General features: G+C 48.7%; 1 protein-coding gene across 1 annotated transcript in view; it reads right to left on the reverse strand.

The window, feature by feature from the left end:
- CORIN (corin, serine peptidase) overlaps nt 1-14216 on the reverse strand; it is a 467012-nt gene that overhangs the window by 335725 nt on the left and 117071 nt on the right. Inside the window, exon 2 of the mRNA XM_075347015.1 lies at nt 6531-6675. Coding sequence (XP_075203130.1) covers nt 6531-6675 — 145 coding nt within the window. The remainder of the gene's footprint in view (nt 1-6530; nt 6676-14216) is intronic.

Genomic DNA, 14216 nt, shown 5'->3' on the forward strand with positions numbered 1-14216 from the left:
CCAATGATGATGACACAGTTCAGGGTAAAACAAGTGGCTGGATGGACGGGTCACTCGGACGGCTGCGGTTGTTCCTCCCTGCAGGTTAGTGATGACTGTCTCTCCCTGCACCTAAGTTAAGTGTTGGTAGTGATGGTTTCCCAACGGTAACCCGCTCCCTGACCTGGATATGGGCCGGAGGAGCCCCTTTTGCCCACAGGCGCTGGCCCTGGGAGACGGTTGCCCTTGGCGGTGGCTGTGTCTCCCCTTCACGGTTGTACGGTTGCCTTCTATCTGGACTTGGCTGTTTGGAAACCCTGAGGTCCCCTTCAATAACGGATTTGGCAAATTCACGGCGACACCAAGCCTTGCCGGGATCCGAAAGTCCTCTGCCAATGGTGCTGGCTTCTCTTTGTATACCGGTCCGGTACGGCCGGGTCACCACCCGTCCACGGTCCTTACGGCAGACTCCAATCGGCCTCCACTGCAGACGGTCACCACATCCTGCCAACCTTGCTGTCCTGTCCGGGCCACACACCCGGACCAACTTCAGGCTCTTTGCTGTCACTTTTCTCCTCTCTACTACTTTCCTCCTTCCACTTCCTTAGCTTAACTCTCACTGCCTCTGTTTTCCCTCCTCCTCGGTGGGTGGAGACCAACCGCCTGGCTCCACACCCTGGTGTGGACAACAGCCCCTGGGGAAGGCAACAAGGATTTTGTGTTTTGACTATGATATGCCTGCAGGGAGTGTGGGGTGTTTAAGTGTTGTGCTCTGTGGCCCCTGGCTTGTCCAGGGCGACACAGAAGCACTGCAGCACTGCCTCGGCGAAGCGGCAACAGGCAGTGCTGAAGCTAATCTGCATAGGTGACAAACCCCACAATGCAGAAGAGGTGTGGACAGCTCTGAAACAGCAGGCAGATCACTGGCTCACAACTCTGAACCTAAAGCCAGGAAAGGTCGTGTGTGACAATGGCCGGAACCTGGTGGCGGCTTTGAGGCGAGGCCAGCTGACACATGTTCCATGCGTGGCCCATGTGCTCAACCTCGAGGTTCAGCGGTTTCTAAAGTCATACTCAGAGCTGTCTGATCTGCTGGTAAAAGTTCGCCGCCTGTCTGCACATTTTCGAAAGTCACCTACTGCTTCAGCCGGCCTTGCCGGCTTAAGACGCCGTTTGCATCTTCCGGCACACAGACTGGTGTGTGATGTCCCCACGCGTTGGAATTCAACTCTGCACATGTTGGTCAGGATATGTGAGCAGAAGAGGGCAGTTGTTGAGTACCTGCATCACCTAAGCCGTCGGGAAATGGGTCAAACTCCACACATAACACCTGAGGAGTGGAGATGGATGTCCGACCTATGCACCATCCGCCAAAACTTTGAGGACTACAACAAGATGGTGAGCGGCGATGACGACATTATTAGCGTCACCATACCGCTTCTCTGCCTTCTAAAATGGTCTCTGCTCAGAAAACAAACATGATGCATTGCAGGCGGAGCGCGATGAGTTTGAGCAAGAAACAGTAGTGGGTGTGGGTGATGAATGATAACACACAGCCCAGCCTCGTCTCATCACAACGTGCAGTGGAGGACTATGACGAGGAGGAGGATGAAGACATGGAGCAACTCTCTGGCCAAATTGAGGATATGACATGCAGTCATATCCTCGGTTCAGCGTGGCTGGCCAGAGGACAGGGTAGATGATGAGGAGGAGGAGGACAGCATGTTCAGTCATCGTGTTGGTCAGGATACTGAAGTGATGGCTGTTAAGAGTCTGGCACACATGGCTGACTTTATGGTAAGCTGCCTGTCTCGTGACCCTCGCGTTAAGAACATCTTGGCCGACAATCATTACTGGTTGGTAACACTGTTAGACCCACGCTAAAAGGAGAACTTTATGTCTCTTATTCCCGAGGCGGAGAGGTCAGGCAAAATGCAGCAGTTCCAGAAGGCCATAGTCACGGAAGTAGGCAAAGCATTCCCCTCACAAAACGCTAGCGGCATAGGTCATGAATCAGTGGACAACCGAGGCGTACAGCCGAGAGAGGCACAAGTCCAATCCGCCAGAGGTAGGGGAACAGTCTTTAAGATGTGTGACAGTTTTCTCAGCCCCTCACGTACCACAGCCCCTGAGGTGCGGGGTAGTGCCACAAGAAATCCTAAGTTTTCCCAGATGCTGAAGGAGTACCTTGCAGATCGAACAACTGTACTCCGACATTCCTCTGTGCCTTACAATTATTGGGTATCCAAGCTGGACACGTGGCATGAATTGGCTCTCTACGCCTTGGAAGGCCTGGCCTGCCCTGCTGCTAGCGTTTTGTCAGAGCGTGTTTTTAGTGCCGCAGGTGGAATCATTACAGATAAACGCACCCGCCTGTCAACTGAAAATGCTGACAAGCTGACTCTGATCAAGATGAACAAGGGTTGGATTGGGCCAGACTTCACCACACCACCAGCAAATGAGAGCGGAATTTAAAGTTTGCCATGTACCTCCACTCACCCATGGGTACACACTTCTGGACTTTGGATAATCGCTGGACTGCTCCTCCTTCTCCTCATGCGCCACCATGATGATGACCGTTACAAATTGCAATACTTAGGCCTTTGTTTCAGGTATACCCCCAGTGGTAAATTTTTTCGCCCATTCTTTGCAGAATGGACATTACAACGACAGGAGACCCGCTCCTTTGCAATGGGAACAATGTTTTGAGGCCCTCATGCACGTCTCTACCCAGGGACAACGTGGAGCCTCCCAATTTTTGGCTGCCCTGCCTAAGGGCTATACTACAATAGACCCACTTCCTTCCAATGGGCACTTCAGGTTTACAGGCCCTCATGCACGTCTCTATCCAGGGACAACGTGGAGCCTGACGCTGCCACCGACTGCCACACACGTGCTGTTTTTAAATGCAAGCACGGACGCAATAAGAACCTAACTGGTTTTTAGGAGCGACAATTACTGAGAAGTCTGACACTATCAGACACTGCTGACTGACGTGTATTATACACTAGACTTGTGCGTTATATAATAGTTTGTGCAAAACGCGCACCTGTACGCTGCCACCGACTGCCACACACGTGCTGTTTTTAAATGCAAGCACGGACGCAATAAGAACCTAACTGGTTTTTAGGAGCGACAATTACTGAGAAGTCTGACACTATCAGACACTGCTGACTGACGTGTATTATACACTAGACTTGTGCGTTATATAATAGTTTGTGCAAAACGCGCACCTGTACGCTGCCACCGACTGCCACACACGTGCTGTTTTTAAATGCAAGCACGGACGCAATAAGAACCTAACTGGTTTTTAGGAGCGACAATTACTGAGAAGTCTGACACTATCAGACACTGCTGACTGACGTGTATTATACACTAGACTTGTGCGTTATATAATAGTTTGTGCAAAACGCGCACCTGTACGCTGCCACCGACTGCCACACACGTGCTGTTTTTAAATGCAAGCACGGACGCAATAAGAACCTAACTGGTTTTTAGGAGCGACAATTACTGAGAAGTCTGACACTATCAGACACTGCTGACTGACGTGTATTATACACTAGACTTGTGCGTTATATAATAGTTTGTGCAAAACGCGCACCTGTACGCTGCCACCGACTGCCACACACGTGCTGTTTTTAAATGCAAGCACGGACGCAATAAGAACCTAACTGGTTTTTAGGAGCGACAATTACTGAGAAGTCTGACACTATCAGACACTGCTGACTGACGTGTATTATACACTAGACTTGTGCGTTATATAATAGTTTGTGCAAAACGCGCACCTGTACGCTGCCACCGACTGCCACACACGTGCTGTTTTTAAATGCAAGCACGGACGCAATAAGAACCTAACTGGTTTTTAGGAGCGACAATTACTGAGAAGTCTGACACTATCAGACACTGCTGACTGACGTGTATTATACACTAGACTTGTGCGTTATATAATAGTTTGTGCAAAACGCGCACCTGTACGCTGCCACCGACTGCCACACACGTGCTGTTTTTAAATGCAAGCACGGACGCAATAAGAACCTAACTGGTTTTTAGGAGCGACAATTACTGAGAAGTCTGACACTATCAGACACTGCTGACTGACGTGTATTATACACTAGACTTGTGCGTTATATAATAGTTTGTGCAAAACGCGCACCTGTACGCTGCCACCGACTGCCACACACGTGCTGTTTTTAAATGCAAGCACGGACGCAATAAGAACCTAACTGGTTTTTAGGAGCGACAATTACTGAGAAGTCTGACACTATCAGACACTGCTGACTGACGTGTATTATACACTAGACTTGTGCGTTATATAATAGTTTGTGCAAAACGCGCACCTGTACGCTGCCACCGACTGCCACACACGTGCTGTTTTTAAATGCAAGCACGGACGCAATAAGAACCTAACTGGTTTTTAGGAGCGACAATTACTGAGAAGTCTGACACTATCTGGACTGTTTTACACTGTGTACACCAGCCCCAGATATGATGAAGGCTGGTATACGGTCACCACTACCCTGCCTGCCTGCCTGCCTGTATACTGGTACAATAGTCCTGACAAGGACTCTTCTGGTCACTAGCCTGTATTCCGACCTGGCTATACCCTGCCTGTATATAGCAACAATAGTCCTGAGAAGGACTCTGCTACTGTACTCCGACCTGGCTATACCCTGCCTGCCTGTATACAACTAGAATAGTCCTGAGAAGGACTTCTGGTCACACTGTTTGCAGCCCTGCTCCGGAACTAACTATAAAGGGCCGCAAAGCTTTCCCTGAATCAGCGACACTCTCCCTACACTCACTGTCAGAATAGCTGTGAGCAGAGCACAGCGCGCCGGCCTATATAAAGGCTCGGTGACGCTGTGCAGGCCGGCCAATCACTGCAATTCCACAACTAACAGGGCTGTGGCATTGCAGTGGTCTGCCAGCCAATCCCTGCATGAGGGCTGGCTCTCAAAAGAGCGCCAACATGCAGAAATGAAGACCACGAGTAAAGCACGAGTATCGCGAGATTACTCGGTCCCCGCCGAGCAGCCCGAGTACAGTGATACTCGTGCGAGTACCGAGTAGTGACAAGCATGCTCGCTCATCACTAATAATGAACTGTCCGTGCAGCTAAAAAAGTTAGATACTGCAGGACACTTCATTATAGAAAGCAGACACCCCCCAGATGCCGAACGGTAGGATCTGCAGTGGAATGCATCAAAGACCTGGGATCGCACACACAATCACACATCAGATCACACACACAATCACACATCAGATCGCACACTCACACACATCAGATCGTCCACTCACACACATCAGATCCCACACACAATCACAGATCAAATCGCACACCCAATCACACATCAGATCTCACACACATCAGATCCCACACACAATCACACATCAGATCTCACACCCACACACATCAGATCACACACACAATCACACATCAAATCGCCCACTCACACACATCAGATCACACACACAATCACACATCAAATCGCCCACTCACACACATCAGATTGCACACACAATCACACATCAGGTCGTACACACAATTACACATCAGATCGCACACACAATCAGACATCAGGTCGTACACGCAATCACACATCAGGTCGTACACACAATCACACATCAGGTCGTACACGCAATCACACATCAGGTCGTACACGCAATCACACATCAGGTCGTACACACAATCACACATCAGGTCACACACACACACAAAATCCAGTGATATCAATTGCTTTTGGCTGGCAGGGGAACCAGGGATGCAGTGCAGTGGAGGACGAGGACCTGCGGTGGAACACATGGAGGACCTGCGGTGTAATGCATCTGTGCGTTCCACCACAGGTCCTCGCGCTGCACGGCACTGCATCCCAGGTTCTCCTGCAGGATGGAAGAAATAGGTATCACCAGATGTTGTGCGATCTGATGTGTGCGTGTATGAGTGTGATCTGATGTGTGTGTGTGTGTGTGTGTGCGTGTGTGTGCGTGTGTGTGTGTAATCTGATGTGTGTGAATGTCGGCCAAAAGCAGGGGAGGATCACGTGGAGCATACCTGCTGGGAGTGCCCACTGAAGATTACAGGAGGACCTGGAAGCCACGCAGATGTCCGGGTTCTGCTAAGTATGATTCTCCTGGGAAGGAGGGCAACCTTTACCCCAACCGCGTTTTCCCGAGAATAAGCCCTACCATGAAAATAATCCCTAGCACATTTTTGGAGGCAAAAAAATAATATGACAGTATCTTATTTTTGGGGAAACACGGTAGTATAATTTTTTGTAAATCTAGAATTCCATCCTCCCCTGCTGTGCATGAATCCAACACAATATAATATTTCCTGAACATATTGATTTTGCTTTGATTAGGCATTGTATCTCATAGACATAGGCGTTGCAGAGTCAGCGGTCACATCTTGACCTCAAAGCTCCCCGGTCACTGAAAACACCATTATAAATGATACATTATAGTGGTCCTGCCCCACAGATTTTGCACTGGAAACCAGGGTTTCAAGTTCGGTCACTGTTCGGAGAGTTAGCAAAAAATATTTGACTTACCTACAAAACTGAGCAGAATAACCAGCAACAATATAAGAGCACAAATACATGGAATCAGAATGAGCAGCAAAACCCGTAGGTACTTGGCAGACGCCAGCTTTTGAGAACAACCATCCCCCATATTATCTTCATCTGCTCGAAAGACCTGAAGAAGTAAAAAAAAAGCTTAGTGTTATCCAGTATTCCTGTAGCCAAGATTCATCTTACCAGCTGCAATCTGATAATTGATAATACACTCAACAATAACTCTATGTATTCACAAATATATTAGAATTAATACAATAAAGTATCTATTTTGCCAGATTTTATATTCCCACTTGGGTGCACAACATGGTCTCCTGCATCAATTCACAGAAACATTCAGCAGCTTAGTGGAAAGGTGGGGTCATCTACGGCTTAGCAAATTTACACAAGCTCATTGCAACTTAATTCTAGATGCCCTAATTCCAATTTTTTTCTGGGAAATTCAATTCACCTAAAATTTCTTTGATGTGAATCAAAAGTGTCCTGGTTGTGTTTTGAAAAAGTTTTAGAAAGATCTATGGATTAGATCGAAACGCATCACTATTCTATATAATGACTTGAAGAAAATATATTGAAAAAACAAGACGAAAGTGAGTGCCGATCTTTGACAATTCATTATATCTGGAGTCCATCCTCTCATTAGAGCATCACGAGGAAGGTGTAGAGCCCGCCTGAATATATTTCTAGTTTAAAGTATAATAAATGCATGGTCCTAAAAGTGGTTAAAAAAACACTAAAATAGCAGCCCCCCACCGGTCCTCCACTCATGCACTAACTACAACTTTTCAATTTGCTCCCTAACCTCTGGGCCACAGTCTTCTCTTCACTTTCCACCAGGCTTACAGCACTAACAAGGCCTCAATGTACATTATCGGGTGTGCCGCCCCATGAGGTCACATCCCCCTACGATCATATGATGTATATTATGACATTTTGATGCCATAACGTGCATTGAGAGCTACTTGGTGTTGGTAGCACTGACAAAGAATGAAGAATAGACAAGCCAGATGTTAGGAATCAAGTGGATGACCAGCCAGGAGCTGCAACGACAGGGACAGGCAAAGAATGAGGTATGATATGCTATTGTACTTAAAGGGGTTGTTCAGTCTAAATCCATAAGTCTGTAGTCACTGTATGTGACTGCAGACTTCTGACTTTTTACACTGCATACACTGTGAGGACTCGCCGATTTCAGAGCTGAGAATGTCAGTTATGTAGCTGCAAGTATGCCTACTTCTGGCCAGAATCCTACTAGAAGGGTGCGGCCTTGCTCTATACACTTGCTTTGAGTGAGCTTGTACCTTTCTAGTTGGAGTACGCTGATTATTGCTGTTAGAGGCAGATGTCAGCTACATAATGTAGCAGGCATCTGCCCTTTGTAGAGCGAGCTCTGCTTCTGAGCCATTTCCACAGCACAGTCCTTGGCACACTCCATGGTGGATATATCCATCAAGGGGCATTAAAGGGACTCTGTCAGCAGGTTTCTGTACCGCCCTGAGAGGGGCCCGGCCACTTCCTCCGCTTGCTCGGGCCGAGCCGCTTGAAGTCCGGGCTCGGGTTGTCGGTGGCACGATCGCCTCCGGACCGGGGGCCACGTCACTCTTGTTAATGGGAGTAGGCGGTGGGAGGATGGTGGTGGTGTAACAGGTCGTGACGCCACCCACGGGTCGTGGTGACGGGAGAAGCACCACCGCTGTGGCTGAAGTGATGGCAGGCTCGTCCGGGATCGGTGTTGCGGCCGCAGCCGAGATGTTAGCCCCTCTGTGGGTAGCGGCGGTGTGTCCCGGGGCCCGGTGGGGGACTGTAAGGGTTGGTGGTTGTTGTAATCGGGGTGCAGGGCGCCGTGCTGCGGTGTAGTGTGTCGTGCCCGGATGGCACTGGTGTACTCACGATTAATGCACACTGATTCACTGGTAAACCAAAGTTCGGTAGTGGTCGGTTCCCGCGGCCGGCTGCTGTTGTCCCCTGTGGGGGTTGATGGTGGCCCCTTTTCCCGTGCACCTCTGAATGTTTGTGTTTCGGGTCCCCCTGCCTGAGCAGTGGTAGCCCGCTCCCTGGCGTTGAGCTGCCAGAGGAGCCCTCGGTTACCCGCAGGCGCTGGCCCGTTGGGTGTTTGGCCCTTGGCGGTGGCGCTCACCCGGTCTCGGTGGGCTTTTGCCTTCTTTTGGGACTTTGGTTGTGGATGAACCCCTGACATCCGGCCAGCAATCAGTCAATTTGCCTATACTCAGTGGCTTCTAAGCTAGGTCGGGGTCTGAGTACCCTTCTTCTGTTTGGTGCTCCAGAACACGTTTGGCTCCCCGGTTCGGGAACGGCGGGCTCCAACCCAAGCCCGGTCCGTACGTTCCGCCGGTTGCTGTACCGGTACTCCTGCAGACGGTCACCACCGCCTGCATGCTTGATGTTTTCCAAGGGGCCCAGGCTCCTACCTAAGTCCCTGACAGTCTCTCTCCTCTTTCACCTCCTGTCACTGTCAACTCTCAACTCTGTCTGTCTGAACTTTCTGCCCCAGGACAGTAATCTCCTCGGTGGGCGTGTCTTTCCACCTGACTCCGCCCACCTGGTGTGCTCTACTTGCCCTGGGGGAGGCATCAGGTCTCCCTATCGGGTGACATGTATGTTACCTCACAGGGGATGGGGGTGTGTGTATGTGGCTGGTGTTATTACCTGTGACCCCTGGGGTCCAGGGCATCACATTTCTGCAATGTAATATGAAGACAGCATGCTGCAAGAATTAAAACAGAACATTCAGCCCTGTGTGTCTTATCTCTCAGTGTGTTTTTGTTTCCTTGCAATGTTAGTATAAGCCTCTTATCTTTATCATTAGTGGGTCTCAGCTGCAAACATTCTAGTCCGACTCTGCTTCTTCTGTGCTTAGAAGCTTCTGTCTATGGAGATGTACACTAAAAGCCTGGTGTGGACGTGGGAGGCTGCCAGAGCTCTGCTACACACAAAATCTAAAATCTTACACTGTGTCAGAACAGCTGCAGCCACTAATCTATGAGATAGATCGTTGAACTCAGGATCTCTTTTGCCTACATTCTGCTGCTCTCAGATGAGGTAGCAAAAACCTGCTGACAAATTCCCTTTAAAGGGTTAAATCCACCTTCCCATCTGATTGTTTTTCCTTTATCTACACCCTCCCTTGCCTCTTCTTTGATTCATGTCTCTGGTTATATAGAACTAAAGAAGGGCAGAGATAGATGGGAAAACAAGTAGGTGAGAAGGTGCACCTAAATGTTTGGCCCCACCATGATGCATCAAGTGTCTGTGCTTGGTTTGAACAGTCACTTTGTGCTGACTTTAATGTAGGTTGCTAAGACATGTTTTAATGCTCTATAAGACAGCATTGAAGGAAGCTTCATTACTGTATAGCTGTGACGTCCCAGGGCTATGGGGTACTCGGTTCCGAGCGATGTATTGCTGGGGAGATGTCACTGGGTGGCCGTTGCCCAGTTCCGTGACCCTGGGGGTCGTTTTTAAAAGTGGGAATATTTACAGGGGAGATGAAATAAAAAATTTTGTTGTGACGCCACTTGCAGTTTGCGGCTATTTAGTGGAGTCGCCGCTGCACAGTTCTCACTACTGGTGCTGGTGTTGGTGGCCACCTGGATGTTGGGCCCTCCGCAAGTAGGGCCAGGCCCCAGGGGATAGATGATGTTGTTAGGCGCGGAAAGAAGATAGGCTACACAACGGATTGTAGTGTAACTGGTTTCTTCACTTACAGCGTTGTTATGGCTGGTAACCCAAGGAAGGCTGGTCCTGACCACTGGTCCCCTTAGTCCCAGTGCCGTTGTGGTAACCTGGTGGCTTCTTTCCACTGCACCTGTCTCTGGTTGGTGGGTTCCCGTGGCTTGAAGCATCTGGGGGTCCCCTCCTGCTTCTCATTCAGTTTTAAGGCCACTTTACACGCTGCAATATCGGTACCGATATCACTAGCGTAGGTACCCGCCCCCATCGGTTGTGCGACACGGGCAAATCGCTGCCCGTGGCGCACAACATCGCCCAGACCCGTCACACTACTTACCTGCCTAGCGACGTCGCTGTGACCAGCGATCCGCCTCCTTTCTAAGGGGGCTGTCCGTGCGGCGTCACAGCAATGTCACTAAGCGGCCGCCCAATAGAAGCGGAGGGGCGGAGATGAGCAGGACGTAACATCCCGCCCACTTCCTTCCTTCCTCATTGCGGGCGGGACGCAGGAAAGGAGAGGTTCCTCGTTCCTGCGGTGTCACACGGAGCGATGTGTGCTGCCACAGCAACGAGGAACTACATCGCTACTGCAGCAGCAATATTCGAGAATGGACCCTCATGTCACCGATGAGCGATTTTGACCGTTTTTGCGACGATTCAAAATCGCTCATAGGTCTCACATGCAAAGACATCGCTAAAGCGACCGGATGTGCGTCACAAATTCCGTGACCCCAACGAGATCGCTTTAGCGATGTCATAGCGTGTAAAGCGGCCTTTAGTCCGTATAACATGTAGCTTGAACCTAGTGGGGTCGGTTTCTCTTGTCCTGTTCCCTGGTTCTCCCGTTGCTACTGTGTACCGAACTTTACGGTCAGTGAGGTCCTGGATGGTCCCTTCACTGTGCAGATTTTATCAGGTCTGCCTGTAGCGTTTGCCTGACCTAGGATTCTGTACCCCGTTGGTGCTATGGTTCTGGGAGTACTCCACCGTACTCCACCGGCAACCACTCAAGTCACCATTACACTCTCCTGTCAGTGCAGTTACGCCAAGTCTCCTCTCACTACACCTTACTGACTGTCTGACGCCTCCCATCTGGTTGTCGTCTAGTGGACTGGATCGGCTCCACCCCTAGGTGGCCATCCATTGGGTCCAACCCTATCCTGTCACCAGTCTATGGGAATGGGGAAAACAGGGATTAAAAAGAATGTTTTGCCGTTACCGGCACTGGTCTTCTGGGTCCCTGCATTTTTGACAGGATGCAGTATTTTGTAGCTCCTGATGGCTTCAGGGGCACTACATAGCCACTTCTCCACATCAAGTCCTTTTTGTAGTACTACAAGCCAATCAGAAGACCTTCATTCTACTAATATTTGGGGGTTCCAGAGAGAGGAACCTAGTGAACTATATAGGTACTTGTCTATCATTGCTCTGCACTGCACCACTACTATTCTCTCTGGCAACAGATCAGACAGGCACATATATGACCTGATGTTTAGGGGCCTCACAGAACAGAATAATGGCCCCCCCTGTCGCACGTTGTGCAGCCCTGCTCTAGACAAAGTATATAAAGAGAACATAGACTGAAAATATCACAGTTGAAAAACGCGAGTGTTTGTTGACAAATGTAGCGCTATTTTGAGCCACATCTACAATCATTTACATAGCTGGTAACTGATATCTCTATCTATTGCACTTAGAGCCCGTGACATATCTATTTATACTTGGGGAACACCATCTATTACAGAAGGAATGGTGTGAGACTATAAATGTTACACGGATGACCATTGCCTTCTCACAGGGAAGGGAGCGGAAGCTGAGAACTGCTTATTTGGACAGTCAGAAATAGATCCAGTTTTTATGGTCTCCGAAGTTACTGTAAATACAACTTCATGCCACCTCTTTCCCAACCTCACGTGTTATGTAACTAAATATGTCAAATAATTATAAAAGAAATGTATAAACCCATCGCACGTTTCTTCTCCAACTAGAAGCTAAATATAACAAATTTATATAAAAATTAAAGAACCACTAGAGTTGAGCGGATCGGCTATAATCCGGGTCTGACGGATCCGGATCCGGTTGCCGGCGAAGTCCGGATCCGATCCAGAATCCGCGGCTATGTAAATGAATGGGGAGTCGGATCCGGGACGAGAGAGAGAGAGAGAGGATCCGGATTGTGTACCCCGAATCCCGGGTAGTGGTCGGACTCGGATCGGAACCTCGAACCGTGCGGATCCGGATTTTTCAGATCCGGGTCCGCTCAACACTAAGAACCACCTAAACTTATGATTAGCTCGAAAGGCTGTATATCCTTATGTTGTTTACACTCTGGAGATATAGATATATATATATATATATATATATATATATACACACACTGTAAATAAATATATATACTGTAAACATAAATATATATATATTATTCCTATATTCGCTGAATAATATATAGATAGAGATATATATACAGTATGTATATATATATATATATATATATATATATATTCGTAGACACCAAGCATGTATGGTTTTACTTTTATCTAAGTGGTGAAAAAAGATTTAGAAGTTTGTAAAAAGAAGAGCTTTGCTTTTATCGCTATTATCCAAGAATGGTAGTGTGGCGCCACTGGGTACTGCACCCATGCTGGGTCAGTACTTCCAGGTAATTCTAAAGGCTGAAATAGGGTGTGTACGCACAGACACATAGCAACCAGGTCTCCCACACCTTAGAGGGGACCCTTGGGCAGACCCAAGAGGGGGCGTTCCTTCACATCTCAGCTAAGGGTGGAAGGGAGGGGCTGGAAGCTAAGGTGGCAGTGGCTGTCTGGAAAGTAGGAGTAGAGCAAGTCTGAAGCGGAGAGCGCAGAGAGAAGAAGCGAGCAGGCGTGCGGACACGCTAGTCAGACCCTGCACGTGTATTAGCCATTAGCGGGGGAGAACGGTTACCAGTAGTTGCACAGAAAGACGCTGAGGAAATCAGCTGGTCATGTACAGAGACTCCTGGTAATTAGGCACGCACGGGGAACAGGTCCCTAGAGTAGATGTCCATTTATTTGGTCTGCTAAACCTGTCGGTGGGGGGGAACCACAAGTCCCACACCAACCAACTAGAGTCCGAGCATCAGCAGCAACGAGGGGGCCCATAAGGAGGATCGAGCCCGGAGCAATCTTCCTTGGTCCACGCTGCCAGCAAACGGGCCAAAAAGGGGAGAAAAGGCAGTAGTGACTTCCCTGGATGAATCCCACGCTACTTCAAGTCAGGGGTTATCCAAAACAAGAAGTGCTAGGAAGGCGAGTTAACGGTTACCCTTAGTCCAGCCTGAAGGAGTTCCTGGTTCCACCTGGTTTATCTCAGCATCACCCGGGTTACCTCACAAAAACAACTGAAAGTGAGTAAACAAGTTGAAAGACACCTTTGACTGAGATTGAGTTAATCTGGGACCTGTTGTTCTACACACCCGAGCCCCTAGGGCCAGCCTCACTCACGGGAGGCCACACCACCAGGCTGCAGACTCCATCAGCCCCAAACACTCGTTAAACCTGCAGTGGCGGTCACCCATAACCCTGACCGCAAACCGTGAGTGGCATCACGACTCCCATGTAAATAAACCTGACATACCTGTTGCCAGCGGTAATCAAGTGGAGCCCCTGTGGCGTCCCAGAAGGTGGAGTGACGTCCCTGAGGCGACCGCTACAGGTGGGCAACACAGTAGCGTTTTAATTTTTCTCAGTGACAGCTTATTTTTTGCATCTAGAGCTGACATTTTTAATGATATCATTTTTAGATAGATTTAAAGTTTTGATTGTCTGTTATTGCATTTTAATGCAATGTTGCGGGAACCCAAAAAATGTAGTTCTGGTGTTTAAAAATTTTTTCTCGCTATTTCATTTACCAATCACATTCATTGATTTTATATTTTGATAAATCAGCACTTCTGAATGCAGCAATACAAAATATGTTGTTTTTTTATTTACT

Source organism: Anomaloglossus baeobatrachus, chromosome 1, assembly GCF_048569485.1.
Source record: "Anomaloglossus baeobatrachus isolate aAnoBae1 chromosome 1, aAnoBae1.hap1, whole genome shotgun sequence".
In the NCBI taxonomy this organism is placed as follows: Eukaryota; Metazoa; Chordata; class Amphibia; order Anura; family Aromobatidae; genus Anomaloglossus; species Anomaloglossus baeobatrachus.